The sequence below is a fragment of the Misgurnus anguillicaudatus genome, chromosome 2, assembly GCF_027580225.2.
Source record: "Misgurnus anguillicaudatus chromosome 2, ASM2758022v2, whole genome shotgun sequence".
Taxonomy (NCBI): domain Eukaryota; kingdom Metazoa; phylum Chordata; class Actinopteri; order Cypriniformes; family Cobitidae; genus Misgurnus; species Misgurnus anguillicaudatus.
Window position 1 is genome coordinate 38,342,685 of NC_073338.2, and position 16,552 is coordinate 38,359,236.

Below are 16,552 nucleotides of genomic sequence, written 5' to 3' on the forward strand. Positions count from 1 at the left end.
TCTGCACTACATGATGTCATCAAAATGTGGAGTCTGAGGAAGTTCACAAGTCCAGAGTGGGCCATTTGGGACAAATACAGCTACACTTTACAATTTTAATGGAGGCTCACAAATGTGTTGGGGCCGGGCCAAGCACTGTGGCTCAAGTGTGTCATCATTATGCTCTATAAACCACAGAACAATGCCATTATAAGGAGATGTAGGTCAATTTCCTTACTGGTTTTGAAATAGAAATCGTGTTTTGAAGGCCAAAAAGGTCAATGTTTTCAGATCTGTCAGGTGTTCTAATAATTTTGGACACCACTGTAGATTTTAAAAACCAAAGTGGCAGCCCAAATAGAGTGTCATTTTAAAAGTGGACTAAACATTTTTTAGGTATGACAGGAGAAAAATGACAGGAGTCTCACAGTAGCATGTGACTGCTTTAATAACAGAACACAATTACAATAATCTTCGTTTTTTTTAACAAAACAATATAGTTTTTTTTTTAGCTTTAATCGGCGTACTTAATGTGCTTAATATTTTCATGATTTTGCAAAGGCTCTAGGCTCCTGGGTTTCAAACACATTTAGTATGGTTATACTTAGTGAAGACTGCCATCTAGTGGAGGAAAAGTCTTTATCTGGAGATAATTCAACAGAAAAACAAAACACTAGAGTGTGTACTAAAGCAAATCCCACATCGATTTAGTATTAACTACCCTTCACTAAAGTATAACAAAAAAATGATGTCTGACAAAACAAACAAAAAACGTCATTTTTACGGTTCACTTCCACTGTGTATTCTTTTATGTCGTTTTAGATGGTCAATCCTGATAAATCCTTTCCCACATTTAGAGCATTTGTGAGCTCTGTGCTCAGAGTGAATCTTCTCATGTCGCCCGAGCGTCCCCTTCGATCCAAACATCTTCCCGCAATGGGAGCACGCATGCTCCGTCATTCCCGAATGTTGCTGTTGGTGAGTAAGCAGCTTCCCTTGGCTGTTAAAGCAGTCTCCACATTTGCTGCAGACGTATGGCTTCTCATCAGTGTGCACCATTTTCTGGTGCTTCAGCATATAGGACACGGAGGTGAAACTCTTCTCGCACTCAGCGCAGTGGTACATTTTCTTTTCCGAGTGTTGCTGCATGTGCAGCTTCAAGCTACTTTCCGAGCTCAGGCATTTTCCACACTCTGAGCATTTGTGGACTTTGATTCCCGCATGAATGTCTTGATGCTTCTTGTAGGTGTCTTTCCGGGTGAAGGTTTTGCCGCAGGTGCTACAATGTATCGGGGACTTACTAGAGTGAGTTAATTTGTGGCTCTTGAGAGAAGATGAGGTATTGAAGGCCAGACCGCATAGAGAACACTTGTGACGTCTTTCATCAGTGTGGATCAGCTTGTGAAGTTTAAGGTTTGCAAGCCTGGAAAAGCACTTGCCGCAATTCTCGCAGTAAAAAGGTCTGTCTTCAGAGTGCGTGACCTGGTGGATCGTCATGCTATTCCTGAAGCGAAACCTCTTATCACATTTTAAGCACTTGTATCGTTTTACCTCAGAGTGTACCAGCTGGTGTTTGGTGCGATCTCCTGATGAATGAAATCTTTTGCCACACTGCTCACAGCTGTAAGGCTTCTCTCCAGTGTGAATACGCTCGTGCAGTTTTAAGCTGTTGGGATGCTTGAAGGATTTGCTGCAGTAGGTGCACTTGTAAGGGGTGTCAGAGCTGTGGATCTTCATGTGTGATGTCAGATGGCTCATCCTTTTGAAGGTTCGCTCACATTCTGTGCAATGAAAGGGGCGGTTGTCCTTGTGAATGAGCAGATGAGTGGTAAGTTCATGCTTCCTCAGGAAACTCTTCCCACACACTGAACAGCTGAACGGTTTGATCCCCAAATGGCTATTCAGGTGAGTCTCCAGCTCAACCTTCAGGGTAAACTTTTTGTCACATTGTGGACATGGAAAAGGCCTCTTGCCGGTGTGGGCCACCTTGTGGGTCCTCAAAGCAGCTGCAGTGTTGAAAAGCTTCCCGCAATCATCACACTTATGAGGCAGATTTCCACCATGCAACCGCAGGTGAGTTGTTAGGCTACTTCTACGAGAAAAACCTTTCCCACATTGGGAACAAGAAAACGGCTTTTCCCCTGTGTGGCTCCTTAGGTGATACTTCAAAGCGCTCTTCCTGATGAACTTTTTGTTGCAGTAAGAGCAGTTAAACAGCTTCTCACCTGTGTGCAGACGCATGTGTAATGTAAGCTCATGTTTACCAACGTAACTCTTTCCACAGGTTGGGCACAGGTGCGGCTTTCTTAAGGTGTGCACCTTCTCGTGGACTCTGAGGTCAGATTTTCTTTTGAAGCTCTTGCCACATTTTGTACACAGGTTGGACCTCAATGATTTAGGAGTAGTTGTGGATGGTAGATGAGGTTTCACTTCAGATTTGATTTGTCCCATTTGCATGGAACTGGTTGAAGGAATTATGTCATGAAGCATCACATCTGTATCTTCCTTTTCCTTGTCCCTAAAGGCACAAATCAAAAGTTTTGAAGAAAAACTGAATTTATGACAGCTAAACTACGCCTAAATAAGGGGTCATAGGGTGAAAATGTTCCATGTTTAAGAGCTATAATTGGATCCCCAGTGCTTCAATCAATCTAGAAAATGTGAAAAAGATCAACACAGTAACTTAGTTTAGATAAGCAATTGTGTGCAAGCATATGAAAAATTTGGTTGTTTAGATTTCGCCTGTTTTGTGATGTAGGTAGCAAGGCCAATTACAATAATACCGCCCCTTAATTGCACTATCCAACCATGGCACTGCCATTTAGTGCAGAAAGAAAGAGGGAGAAAAATATTTGACAGCACAATTGAGTTTCAATTTAAACAAACCACCATCATTGCGATCAGTGTTTCCATGTCATCCTCTCATTTGCATTTTAAAGGACACACCCCAAAATGGCACATTTTTCCTCAGGGCTACAAAGTGGCAATTTTTCCATAGGGGAGAACCAGGGCAAAAGTAACGCAGGACGAAAGTAACAAAGCGATTTTCTCCGAGCCCTGATAACATTTGCATCCCAAACTACGACAGCATCTAAGGCACATAACACTTGACAGAGCTGACAAATATCACGTTATTTACTAACCGTTTCCACGTGTAGATCCAGAAAGCGGTCATTTTGTTCCTATAACGCGTTTTGTTTCTGGTTTCATGTGTTAAAGTACTGATCAATCTACGGGTTATTTAGTGCTCTAACACATCCAGAAGTTTGACCTCTCTGAGTTTTTCAAAATAAAAGTAAATCGGGTTTAAATGTAAGGAGATCCTGTCGGGATACCCCTGCTAATACTGTTGTATATGTTGAACATTTATATTATTCTAATTTGATTTAATTTAATTTTTATAATGTTCAAACTGTTAAAAAATGTTTTATTCTCAACAATTGAAGTTTGTACTGTTGGTTGCTTTTGAAACATAAACTGATAAAAAAAATAAACTTGATAAAACTGAAATTTAAAATGAAAATGTAATTTCATTATTTTTTACAAAGATACATGACAAAATATGTTTGCAGTTACATATTAACAAGGTCATAGTCATGTATATTTAATAAAAACATGTGTAACAAAAAATCTATCTTGTTTTGTTGTGTTACTTTCGTCCCTGCAGGCAGGCCCGGTACTAGGCTTGCTGGACTGGGGGGGCAGTCAGGAGTTTTGGGTGGGCAGCCATTTCTCGACTAAAATGATTCATACACTAAAATTATGGATGTATCCAATAATAATCCAATATTATTTTGCATATGTCTTAAAATAAAAGGCCTGTGACTTAAATACTGCTGAAAAGACCTCCAAAGCTTGAACAAGCTAATCAGATGAGAGTGGGCGGGAGCTGTAAACGCTAGCGCTTGGCTAATGAAGAAATTTTTTGTTTAAAGACACTCCGTTATTTTAAGGTTGGCTGGACATTTTTTGGGGGGCAGAAGGAAAATCTGGGGGGGCAATGCCCCCCCCAGCCCCCCCGTAGACTCGGCCCTGCCTGCAGGTGAGGTTGAAAGTAACAATTCACTACTTATGTTTAAAGTGAAATACTGAATACTGAAGTCGTTTTACATTTTTACAAAATTCCACCTGGTATTGATAGACCACACTTGTGAGTTATTGAGCACAGCAAAAATATATCTGTCTATAATAGGGCTGCACGATTTGGGTAATTTTTCCCATTGCGGTTATTGATGCTAATATTGCGATGTGCGGTTGCGATTATAATAAATGGTATCATGAGTCAACTTGATGGGTTTTAAGGAAAATCCACACAGTTTAGTGATAATGCTAAAATGTGTATTTGTAAAACTAGAAATGTTTTCGAATTGCCACGTGATGTAGCAACTGCTCAGTGTCAGTAATCCTAAATCCAAAATACCGCCATACAACAGCCACACGTGCACTGCCTTTTTTGTTCGTTTTTCTTTCTTTTTTTTAACAGCAAGGAAAATCATTAAACTGTTATCAGAAAGTTTGTGTTAACAAGTCCACACATTTATTTATTTAATATAATTGCAACATTTTGCTGTCATATAATCGCACAGGGTAACATCGCGATTGCGATGCGATTAATTGTGCAGCACTAGTCTATAACATTATCGTTTAAAATGAAGTTTTTCTGAAAAATTGTACTTTCACCCTCGCTCTCCTCTACTGCACTTAATTATCTGTGTGGTATTTTGAGCTAAAATGTCACATAAGCACTCTGGGGACACCAAGGACCCACTTTACATCCCAAAAAAATCTCATAATATGACCCCTTTAAAAGAAAACTTACCTGGTTTCACTTGACTGCTCTCTCTGAAACAAATAAACAACAAACATGTTTAAAAAAGATGCTCTTTGCTAAAGAAAAAGTAATGTTTGATGTTTATGATGGTCACATTTTTTTAGGTTTGAAAGGAACAGCATCTTACCTTTAGACAGATGTCATCATCCATTTTATGTCCATGTTGAAGTTTTTTCACTGATTCATATTTAATCACCATCTGGACCACAGTACTAATGTCCTCTTCTGTCTTGATGCTGCCTTCAGTCTTCATCTTTGATAGGTCTTTCTCCACCGGATCCTATGATGAGCATGAAGTGATGCTTTTCAGACAGAATAAGTCTGCTTTCAGACCTTTGGTATATTTTCCTGGCTGCAGTACTTGTCTCCCTGTACTAGTTTATGAACCATTTATTTTCCTCTTTAGTGAAAGTGCAATGCACTTACCATCTTACTTTCTGCCTTCCTCGCATTTGGTTTGATTTTGCTGTCATCTGAGAAGTGAGAGAGACTCAAATCCTGCAGAAGCACAGAACAGCGAGTCTCCCTCAAACAAACAGGACAACCCAGAGTCTTGTTGAACTCCCAGTAGCTCTGTAAGCAGCTTTTACACAAACTGTGAGAGCATCTTAAAACAACCGGGTCTTTTAAAGATGAAGTGCAAAGATAACAGTCTTTCACAGGAGATGTTGAGGTGGTAGCCATGGTTTCACAGCAGAGTCAAGGTGAACAAAAACAAGAACATAATCCATGAAGATAACAGATCAGTTGATGTTGCTTCCAACCTATTTAACAAGCTGTATATTATAAACACTTTTGAAAATGGGTGAAACACAAAAAGCCATTTAACCAAACGTTTCTGTGATCTAACAGAAGCCACTGACACTACTGTGTTCCTCTCCTTATTCTTTAGATGTGGTTGCAATGCATCATGAAGAGCTCTGGCTCCATCTAATGGCCAGGATGCCACCTCAGACATAATTGTTTATTCACAGACACAGAATGTCTTTAAAGGGATAGTTCAATCAAAAATGAAAATTCTGTCATTGTTTACTCTCTCTCATTTTGTTACAACCCTGTATAAAGACGAGGGGAGATAAATTGTTATTCATTAAGCTTGTTATTAGAAATAAAAAACTCTGAAAGGACTCTATTTTCTTTGCTTAAGTTTACTGGAAGTTACGTTTGTCTCATGAAAGTTGTTTGTTTATGGTGTTACTGCTGAAACCATCTATACAGTATATACACTATATTGCCAAAAGTTTTGGGATACCTGCTTTTATGTGCACATTGACCTGAATGACATCCCATTCTTAATCCATAGGGTTTAATATGGAGTTGGCCCGCCCTTTGCAGCTATAACAGCTTAACCTCTTCTTGAAAGACTTTCTACAAGATTTAGGAGTGTGTTTATGGGAATTTGTTGACCATTCTTCTTAAAGCACATTTGTAAGGTCAGACACTGGTGTTGGAAGAGAAGGCCTTGCTGGTAGTCTCCACTCTAATTCACCCCAAAGATGTTCAATTGGGTTGAGGACAGGACTATGTCCAGGCCATATCTTTATGGACCTTGCTTTGTGCACTGGTGCACAGTCATAATAATAATAATACCTTACATTTATATAGCGCTTTTCTCAGTACTCAAAGCGCTTTACATATGAATGGGGGAATCTCCTCAACCACCACCAATGTGCAGCATCCACCTGGATGATGCGACGGCAGCCATATTGCGCCAGGACGCCCACCACACACCAGCTTATTAATGGAGTGGAGATAGAGTGATATAGCCAATTAGTATGAGGGATGATTAGTAGGCCAATGGGCAAGTCATGCTGGTTTAGAAGCGGCCATCCCCAAACTGTTCCCACAAATTTGGAAATAGTGTATATGGCCTCTGGCGGCCATTGCATGTTTTTCTATAACTGGAATTCCTAGTTTTTCAGTCTGACGTGTTTTGACGTCTGGCCGACATTTTCAGTTTCAACATTAGTATGATATTGGGTTTCAATGTATGGCTGTTGTTGGGTTTTGATGTCAGGCGGACTTTGGGTTTTGACTTCACTGTTACAGTTACTGATTGTATGCTTAATATACTTCAGTACTGACAATATACTTTGAATATAACAATGTTTGAAATTTATGAAAGGGCTAGTTTATTTTATTTCATTTGTACTTTTTGTGGTGCAGCCAGTGAAATTTTTGGCAGGGCAAGGAAAGTTTGAGCCACTTGGCTGACCAGGCTAACATAAACTTGCAATGATCTCTGCCCCACAAAGATTTAATATAAAATAAGATCTGAGTAATCCACGCATGAAAATTCACTGAAAATACAAAATTACAGTGCTTCCCTTGGGCCCATCTTCATGATCTCGCCTAGAGCCCCACAACCAGGCCCTAAATAAACATGTTAAATAGTAGGCCCACATATAGCATACCTACATAATCTGCACTTATGTCTCCTCAGTTATGTGTGAGAATGTTCTCAAAGGCAGGGCAGGGAAATCGAAAAGAAATGGACTTAGCCCTGACACTGTTGAATAAGTCTTTTTGTTCTTAATAAAAATTTTAAAATTCTTTAATTACCCACAAAATTCAAAAGTCAACTCCCCACTTGAAAAGCAATTTTTAATGCAGTTCACCATTCCAAAAGAACTTTACTTTAGATATATATAATTATGCCTACATGAGCACTGTCTATGAATGCAGGTTTAGGACTAACGTTTGTGTGTTGATCAAAGCAGATTTATAAAGATTCTGTAAAATTCTTCTAATGAATTCGTCCCAATAATTATTTTTATAATTTAAAGACAAAATGTAATGTGTCACGTTATGTACACTATACAGCAACACTAACACATGAAAATATAATAAAATAATTGTATTGCTTTTATGGTTTTTAGATAAAAATACCAGCAAAGACATTTTGAGTACATGGTTAATTTTGTGCTAAATAATAGTGTAAAAGTCATATAATATAAAGTAGTTTTACTTGAGTAGTACATTAGTGCACTTAAAATGATACTACATATTAGTTATACTTAGACTGATTTTTAGTGTATTGATTACGTTTAAAAACGTATAAGAACCTAAATTATGTATATTTATTGTGGAATAATTTATTTTATAAAAAATCCTTTAAGCCAATGGGGGGCGGGCTTAGGTTTGATGTACTTATCTTAATTGTTTAAATATGGTCTTAAATACCTGCAAATACTTTCATCTGCAGTAAAGCTTGAAGTGCTTAAGAAAAAAATCAATCATCACATTATTCACCAACACTTTCAAAGGGAAAAGATTCATTATTTTGGTATATAATATCAAAGGCCAAACAGGTAAAGCAATGCCAGGTATGTTGCCATTAAGACATGCAAAATATTTATATATATGGTGTCACAGTTTTATTGAAACACTATTCTCATTACATATTTATATATAATGACGTTTGCTGAGAGGGTTACAGATTAAAAACAGACCAATTTAATCAGACATCCAAAACTGTTAGTAATTAAGACATTCCAGGGAGTCCCTTTTTTCAATACATTTTCCAAAAGGTTCAGGTTTACCCACCACTAAGCATCATGTAAAAGTGCAAACTGCTGTGTCCATACACCTGTGAATACAAGTAGGTCTTGTGACTCAGTAGTAACAACTTTTATCAAAACAAACACAATACTTGCATTTTATTTCCACTAATGCTGTATTGTTTGTTTAAGATGATTTCTTCAAATGAATTATTTTACACATTCAGAGAATCAGTGAGGTCTCTTTTCTCAGAGTGGATCTCCTGCTTTATTTCTCCTGAATGTTGTAGTTTGTGAGTAACCAGATTTCCTTCAGTATTAAAGCTGTCAAAACAGACGTATGGCTTTTCATCAATGTGCACCATCTTCTGGTGCTTCCTCAGGTATTGCACCGAGCGGAAACTCCTCTCGCACTCAGCGCAGTGGTACATTTTCTTACCAAAGTGTTGCTGCATGTGCAGCTTCAAGCTACCAACCGAGCTCAGACATTTTCCACACTCTGAGCATTTGCATTTTCCTGCATGAACATCTTGATGCCTTCTGAGGACATCCTGGCGAGTGAAGGTTTTGCCACAGGTGCTGCAGGAGAACAGGGACTTCCTGGAGTGAATGTTTTGATGATTCCGGAGAATTGATGAGGACTTGAAGGCTAAACCGCATTGAGAACACTTGTAAGGTCTTTCATCAGTGTGGATCGCCTTGTGTTTGGTCAGGGTATCGAGTCTGTTAAAGCTTTTTCCGCACTTCTCACATTGGTAAGGTTTGTCCTCAGAATGAATGACTTTGTGGATCCTCAGCGAACTGTTGAAGCGAAACCTTATATCACAGATTGAGCACTTGTATGGTTTTTCCTCTGAATGTACAGCCTGGTGTTTGGTGCAGTCACCTGATAAACGAAAGCTTTTTCCACACTGCTCACAGCTGTAAGGCTTCTCTCCAGTGTGAATACTCTCATGCAGTTTTAGGTAAAAGGGAAGTTTGAAGGATTTGCTGCAGTAGATGCACTTGTAAGGGGTGTCAGAGCTGTGGGTCTTTGTGTGTGTTGTTAGATGGGTCATCCTTTTAAAGCTTTTCTCGCACTGCGTGCAGTGAAAGGGGCGGTCGTCCTTGTGAATGAGCAGATGAGTGTTAAGTTCATGCTTCCTCAGGAAACTCTTTCTACACACTGAACAGCTAAAAGGTTTGATCCCCGAATGGCTATTCAGGTGAGTCTCCAGCTCAATCTTTGTTATAAACGTTTTGTCACATTGTGGACATGGAAAAGGCCTCTCGCCGGTGTGAGCCACCTTGTGGATCCTCATAGCAGCTGCAGTGTTGAAAAGCTTCCCGCAATGATCACACTGATGAGGAAGATTACCAGCATGTAGCCGCAGGTGAGTTTTTAGGGTACTTTTTTGAGAAAAACTTTTCCCACATTCAGAACAAGAGAACGGCTTTTCCCCTGTGTGGTTCCTTAAGTGGGACTTTAAACCCCTCAGTCTGGTGAACTTTTTGTTGCAGTAAGAGCAGTTAAACAGCTTCTCACCTGTGTGCAGACGCATGTGTAATGTAAGCTCATGTTTACCAGTGTAAGTCTTTCCACAGGTGGAGCACTGGTGCAGCTTTCTTAAGGCGTGCACTTTTTCGTGAGCTCTCAGGTCAGATTTTTTTTCGAATCTCTTGCCGCATTTTGGACACAGGTTGGACCTCAGTGACTTAGGAGTAATTGTGGATGTATCAGGAGGTTCTTCTTTAGAGTTATTTTGCCAGAGCATCACATCTGTATCGACCTTGTAGACCCTAAAAACAAATAAACGGAAAAGAATTTAAAGCCGGATTCTGTGAGAGCTAAACTACGCCAACATAAGAGGGTCAAGACTGTTGAATTTCATATATTGTATTTTAAAGTGTTCATGTTCTAAGGAGAGATCTTTGATCCCAGGCGTCTTCATTAAAAGAAAAATGCTCACCTGGTTTCACTTGACTGGTCCCTCTGAAAACAAATAAACATGTTTAGTATAGGTGCTTTATGCTAGGAAGTAAGCTGCAATCCATAATTTTTTTCCCGTTAAAAATAGAGAAGTAGTTAAGTACATAAAATAAGTGTTCAAAAATGTTTTCCATTGAAAAGCTTACATGCAGGCCCATCGCCAAGGGGGGATTAGGGGGCAGGCCCCCCCCATTTGACACTGCGTGCCCCCCTAATTGTATGGTCAAACTTACTATTTAAGACAAAAAAAATTACGTAAACTTGAGCACTTTCATAACGCTCACGCACTCTCTTGATCAAGGAACTACTGGGGCACGGTCAAGTTTAAATCGGTGCGCAACGTTTTGCTACGGTTTCCGGGTTGAACGCCACGTTTCCTGGAACAGCGTGCACCAACCAGTGTGCAACAGGGTTTGAGATACGTTTTCTCTTGTTTGGTGGGTGTGTCAAAACTGCAGTCCAATCAGCAGCAACATGTAAATAAACCACGCGCTGGTAGTATAGAGAGAGACAGCTTGCAGAATGGGTTTAAGTTGGAATAATAGGCTTGTCCGACTTCATGTGGCCGCAAGAACCGGCCGCCGGATGTTAAAGTTCCGCGAGAGTGATTTAAAAGCAGACTTCTCCATATGATTCTGCGAATCGCTTTCGCGAAAACTTTGACGTCATGCAGCTGTCGATTCTTGAGGTGCCTCATGAAGTCGAACAAGCCTGTTCTCTTTCATTCTGGATAGCAAGGGCAGTGACTGTGAAGCAATTTGAGAGTATTTGAGAGTATTTAAAGATGCAATTTGTATAATCCGCCCCACTAGAGGGCACCAGATCAAAACAATAACAATGACGTAGATTAATGATGCTCTGAAGCAGCGTAGAATTATGGGATTTGTTATCTTTAACTCAAACGCTGATGGCCATCAATCAGATGGGAATGAGAAATCATGTTAAAGGCGCTCTAAGCGAATCTGCGAGACGTCAGTTTTTGTTGATGTTTAAATTGTTTTCAAACAGACGGAGCGTAGCTAACTCCTCCCCCTCCCTTCCGTGCTTTCATGAACACGCCCAACCCCCACCCCCAAATCCTTTTTGTCGTTTATTGGCTGGAACACTTTGTTTTGTTTCGTGGTGCTAGGTTGGGCCACTGTGTTTATATTGAAGTTTGTGGAGCCTGGGCTGTCTACAGAGATCGCTTTTTTACAGTTTGATCAGCGGACAGGCAGCAAGCAGATAGTGAGGAGATGTTTACTGTATGTAACAAAAAATGTTTTATGGTCTAAAACGCGTGAATTCGCTTAGAGCACCTTTAACACATGAGGTAAAGTTATCAAGTTTTATAAATGTTGTGTTTGATGACATAGTTTTATTTCATTATGTAAGGTTTCATATAATGTTCAAATTGCAGTTGTTAGTCTTAGATGTTACAATATTAGTCCAATACGATGGTGTAACACAGCACAGAATAAAGTGTTCAGATGAACAAACTTACCATAAACAGGCGAGTGGCCCAACAGACGCTATTACTTCGGCATTTGTCCACGACACTGTTGTCATGTGGTTTTTACGTCAGTAACAAATGGTAACGTGGATATTAATGTCAATATTTAGAATGGCAATTTTCTCATAATTTACAAGTAGTTGAAAACATTAGAGATATTGTTAGTATTTAGCTGGACAAAATATATAACATAGTGGTTTTGGGATATTTTACTGCAAATATCTCACAAATTGTACCTTTAACACATATTTGCAATTATTTCATCAGACTCTGGAAACATGAAAAAAGAACACAATGGCCTTCTCAGCTACCGACCGTAGTTGCAACTCTTGCATCATCAGAACAGAATTCATCACTTTCTACGGTAAATTTAAATCTGATAATTTAAAGCATTATTACATTAAACGTAATATCTAAAACATAATAATATGAAACGAAAAAATATTTAGGTAAACATTCCCAAAATAGCCCCTGTAATCATTTCTTTGACTCACCTCATTATTTATTGAAATACAACAGCCAATGGCAAGTCTCCGCAGCATAACTTTCAATACGTTATTTTGTTTTAGACGTTCTGTTTATTAAAATACATGAGTTTGGTTGTAGTAACTTGGTACAAATACAGTAATAGGTTTATATATCACTGGAGTTATTCTCGGCGCAGCATAAGCAGTCTAAAATTCACATTATAAAACGGGCAGTTCTGGTTCTTCATTCTGATTGGTTGAAACGCGTTCTAAGCCGTGATAAAATACACCGGTAACCTCACGGTTCAGACCACATTACATAAGTATCACTGCGCCACTGTTGTTGCGTACTGATTTATGAGAATAAACACAACAGTCTTTAATCATATTTTTAATTTGTCTACAATTGCACAATTAATGGCGATATCCAAATAAATGTCAATAAATACTGTTGAGTCATCTCGTCAATAAAGAGAAAACGTTGTCTGAGGAGTTTATAACTGAAGTTCATACGCCTGCTATTATCCACTGGGTGGCGATCTTTCCCAACTTAAACACTGACGCATTCACTGAAAACACCGTGTAGTACTGTTCATGTCTGAATCTGATGATTTCTTACTAAAGTTCTTCACAAAAATGGAATTATCTCCGCTTTTAGCTGAAAATTTGAGAGGTGATAACTGATAAGAGAACAAATTAAGGTAGGATGAAACTTTTTGTTGTTGTTGTTGTTGTTTGAAAGCGGATGGTCTGTTCTTTCATTTTATATTTATGTTTATTTAAAGAAGATAATTTTTCTGTAAGGCATTAAACTAAAACCGGATGGCAACTTAAAAAAAAAAACGCTGACGGGGAAAGAGTTCAGCATTCTTACAAGCATATTTGATCATCACTTCAACAGCACAATATAAATGTTAATGTATAAATTAGATGAATGGTGATTTATAAAATAAACACCACCGTCTTTAATCATATTTTCATTGTGTCTTTGCTGCGTCTGTGTTGTTTGTGAACTGCGCCCTTACAAAAAAATCCTGCAGGAATCCTGCAGGAAAAATCCTGCAGGACCTACACACCACATACCTGCACATTCCTACAGGATCCCACAGGATTTTCGTGATCATTTTCCTGCGGGATCCTACAGGACTCTTACTGGTTTCCTACAGGACTTCTGCTACAGGACTTCTGTGTGTTTCCTACAGGAATCCTGCTGGTTTCCTACAGGACTCCTGCAGGTTCCTACATAAATCCTGCTGGTTTCCTACAAGACTCCTGCTGGTTTCCTACAGGAATCCTGCAGGTTCCTACAGAAATTCTCCTGGTTTCCTACAGAAATCCTGCTGGTTTCCTACAGGAAGCCTGCAGGTTTCCTACTGGACCCCTGCTGGTTTCCTACATGAATCCTGCAGGTTCCTACAGAAATTCTCCTGGTTTCCTACAGGAAGCCTGCAGGTTTCCTACTGGACTCCTGCTGGTTTCCTACAGGAAGCCTGCAGGTTTCCTACAGAAATCCTGCTGGTTTCCTACAAGATTCCTGCTGGTTTGCTACAGGAAGCCTGTAGGTTCCTACAGAAATCCTGCTGGTTTCCTACAGGACTCCTGCTGGTTTCCTACAAGACTCCTGCTGGTTTCCTACAGAAATCCTGCTGGTTTCCTACAAGATTCCTGCTGGTTTCCTACAGGAAGCCTGCAGGTTCCTACAGGAAGCCTGCAGGTTCCTACAGGAAGCCTGCAGGTTTCCTACAGGACTCCTGCTGGTTTCCTACTGGACTCCTGCTGGTTTCCTACAGGAATCCTGCAGGATTTTTTTGTAAGGGCGCTCTGTTTCAGTCACACTTGATTCTGAGGAACTACTTTGTTTGGCGGAAGAGTAATATTTATACTAATAAATTACAACTTATTTGTGTTTTATTTTATAAAATCCCGCTAACTTTATGCATATGAAGTAACCGTTTTATAAACGCAATAAACCCCTCGAAGCGTTGGGCTACCAGTGCACACCACAACAGCCAACGGGGTTAAGGCACACCGCGTCGCGTCGTGCCTAAAAAAGCCCCATAGCTGCTAAAAAATGCACTGGTAACCCACTGCTTCTTGGGGTTTATTGCTTTATTTTGACGGTTGTGTGACGTTATCAGCTCATGTCTGAGGAAAAACTCGCGCGCAAAAATCAACGTGAGAGAAAAGATCTAAGCGGCCGCCGCGATTAAGGCGAGTACACTTTTATATGCTAAGTAACATACAGATTTGTTTAATTGCTACCTGTGTATTGTTATTATTATTGCACTCTTACATCGTGTATAGGTGTGAAATAACGTGTTTGTTGTCATTGTACCCTGGACTTGTATCGGTTATGACTTGTATATGCCCCACAGAACTGTAAGTTAGTCCACAGACAAGCTAACTTAGGCAATATCGCACTCGTGTGTGTTAAATCAATGTCTATTTGCCTTTTAATATGACAGTCCCACTAAGTTAGACATCATGCCCCGTTTTCTTTTAAAGACCATTCATCCAAAAACATTCAGTATTCTCTTTAGTGAAAGTGCTATGTTAAACTTACCATCTCGATTTTTGCATTCCTCACTTGATGTGTTGTGATTTTGCTGTCATCTGAAAAGTGAGAAAGACTCAAATGCTGCAGAAGCACAGAACACCGAGTCTCCATCAAACAAACAGGACAACCCAGAGTCTTGTTGAACTCCCAGTAGCTCTGTAAGCAGCTTTTACACAAACTGTGACAGCATCTTAAAACAACCGAGTCTTTTAAAGAAGAAGAGCAAAGATAACAGTCCTTCACAGGTGATAGTGAGGTGATAGCCATGTTGTCACAGCACAGTCAGGGGTGAACAAAAACGAGAAAATACTCCTTGAAGATAACCGATCAGTTATGATGTTGCATCTGACCCATTTAACATCCTGTAGTTTATCAACATATAGTTTGAAAATTGGTGAAACAAGATAAAAATAACCCTTTACCCAACTTTGATGTGATCTCACAGGAGCACATGATACTACTGTCTGTGTTTATCCTTTTATTCTTCATGCATCAGATTTAAATTGAGCTCTGGCTCCCTCTAATGGTCAGGATGTTCCCTTCAAAACCTTTACCTACTACAAACACAGCATTTCTCTTCGATATCCCATATAATATTTGGATTAAGTATTTAACTAAGTAGTACATAGGTTTATATTACATAAGATAGAGGTCAACAGGGTCAAGATCTGATTGATAAGAAATTAGTGTAAATGTCTTAGTGTAACCTAAAAGCTGTGTGAGGATTAGGGTACTTTGGTGTTTAAATACAGCCTTAAAGGTGCAGTGTGTAATTTTTAGAAGGATCTCTTGACAGAAATGCAAAATAATATACAAAACTATATTATGAGGGGTGTCATAATGAACCGTTATGTGTTTATTAACTTAGAACGAGACCTTTTTATCTACATAGGTCCCCTTACATGGAAGTAGGGATGTCAAAATATGCAATTTCCCATATTCGATGATCATTTAAATTAACGATCAATCAATCGAATAATCGTTAACGGTAATGGTGCAATAAGCCATTACAGCAGTGACATATAACAGTTAGCCAATGACATAAAAGTGTGCGTAAAAATGCCAGATTCCTCACGAGAATTAAAAGTTTTTATTTTGTCTAAATGACATGCTAGTGGGATTGTAAAATGAGTCAATGTAGTTGGTGTTTTGATAAAAATCATCAATTAAATCTCGTAATGAAATATAATGATGACTAATAGACACAGTAAACTCCGCCTCATAACGGGCACTCCGCACAGTCGGATGAAAGTCCGTGCGTCCATGACAAAATAAGTTTTCATTATCATCAAGTGTTATTTTTCTAGTTGTTCACCTTGCTTTCTGAGTCGTTGATACATCACTTGTTGTAATTATATCCAAGAAGCACACAAAGGGCATTTTTCCTGTCGTCACCTCAGCTTTAGACCTGCGGTGACTTTCAGCAAAGATGCTTATATTATGAAGACTTCAACCTTCCATTAGAAAATCCGTTTAGCGTGTACCGCCTCAGCCAGTAATGATGATGATCAATGATATATGTTGTGGGCGTTCAGAGTGTAACGACAGTCAGTAGGGTTGCCAACCGTTCCGTATAATACGGAATCGTCCCGTATTTGACACATAAAATTCTTGTTCCGTATTGAACTGATACGGAACGCAGTTTGTTCCGTATTTTATGAAAATTAATTCAGTGCAAATATATGACAGACACATAGCTTCTAATATGTCAGCCATGAACGAAGACTGTGGTGTGATTTATATTATGTTGTAATGGG

General features: G+C 39.2%; 2 protein-coding genes across 3 annotated transcripts; both read right to left on the minus strand.

The window, feature by feature from the left end:
• Window positions 1-409: 409 nt before the first annotated feature.
• Window positions 410-5,778, minus strand: LOC129442826 (uncharacterized). The gene is made up of 4 exons (XM_055203112.2): window positions 5,237-5,778; window positions 4,938-5,090; window positions 4,799-4,821; window positions 410-2,497 (listed from the first exon to the last, which is right to left on the minus strand). The coding sequence occupies exons 1-4, from the start codon at window positions 5,492-5,494 to the stop codon at window positions 760-762; spliced, it is 2,172 nt and encodes a 723-aa protein (XP_055059087.2). The 5' UTR covers window positions 5,495-5,778; the 3' UTR covers window positions 410-759.
• Window positions 5,779-8,243: 2,465 nt separating this feature from the next.
• On the minus strand, window positions 8,244-15,676 carry LOC129442829 (uncharacterized). Of its 2 annotated transcripts, none has more exons than XM_055203114.2 (3): window positions 14,802-15,676; window positions 10,260-10,282; window positions 8,244-10,089 (listed from the first exon to the last, which is right to left on the minus strand). In XM_055203114.2, exons 1-3 carry the CDS (start codon window positions 15,060-15,062, stop codon window positions 8,526-8,528), a joined length of 1,848 nt encoding a protein of 615 aa, XP_055059089.2. In that variant the 5' UTR covers window positions 15,063-15,676; the 3' UTR covers window positions 8,244-8,525. The 2 variants fall into 2 exon arrangements, with proteins under 2 accessions (XP_055059089.2, XP_055059090.2); XM_055203115.2 differs by lacking the exon at window positions 14,802-15,676 and adding an exon at window positions 12,266-12,453.
• Between the last annotated feature and the right edge of the window lie 876 nt (window positions 15,677-16,552).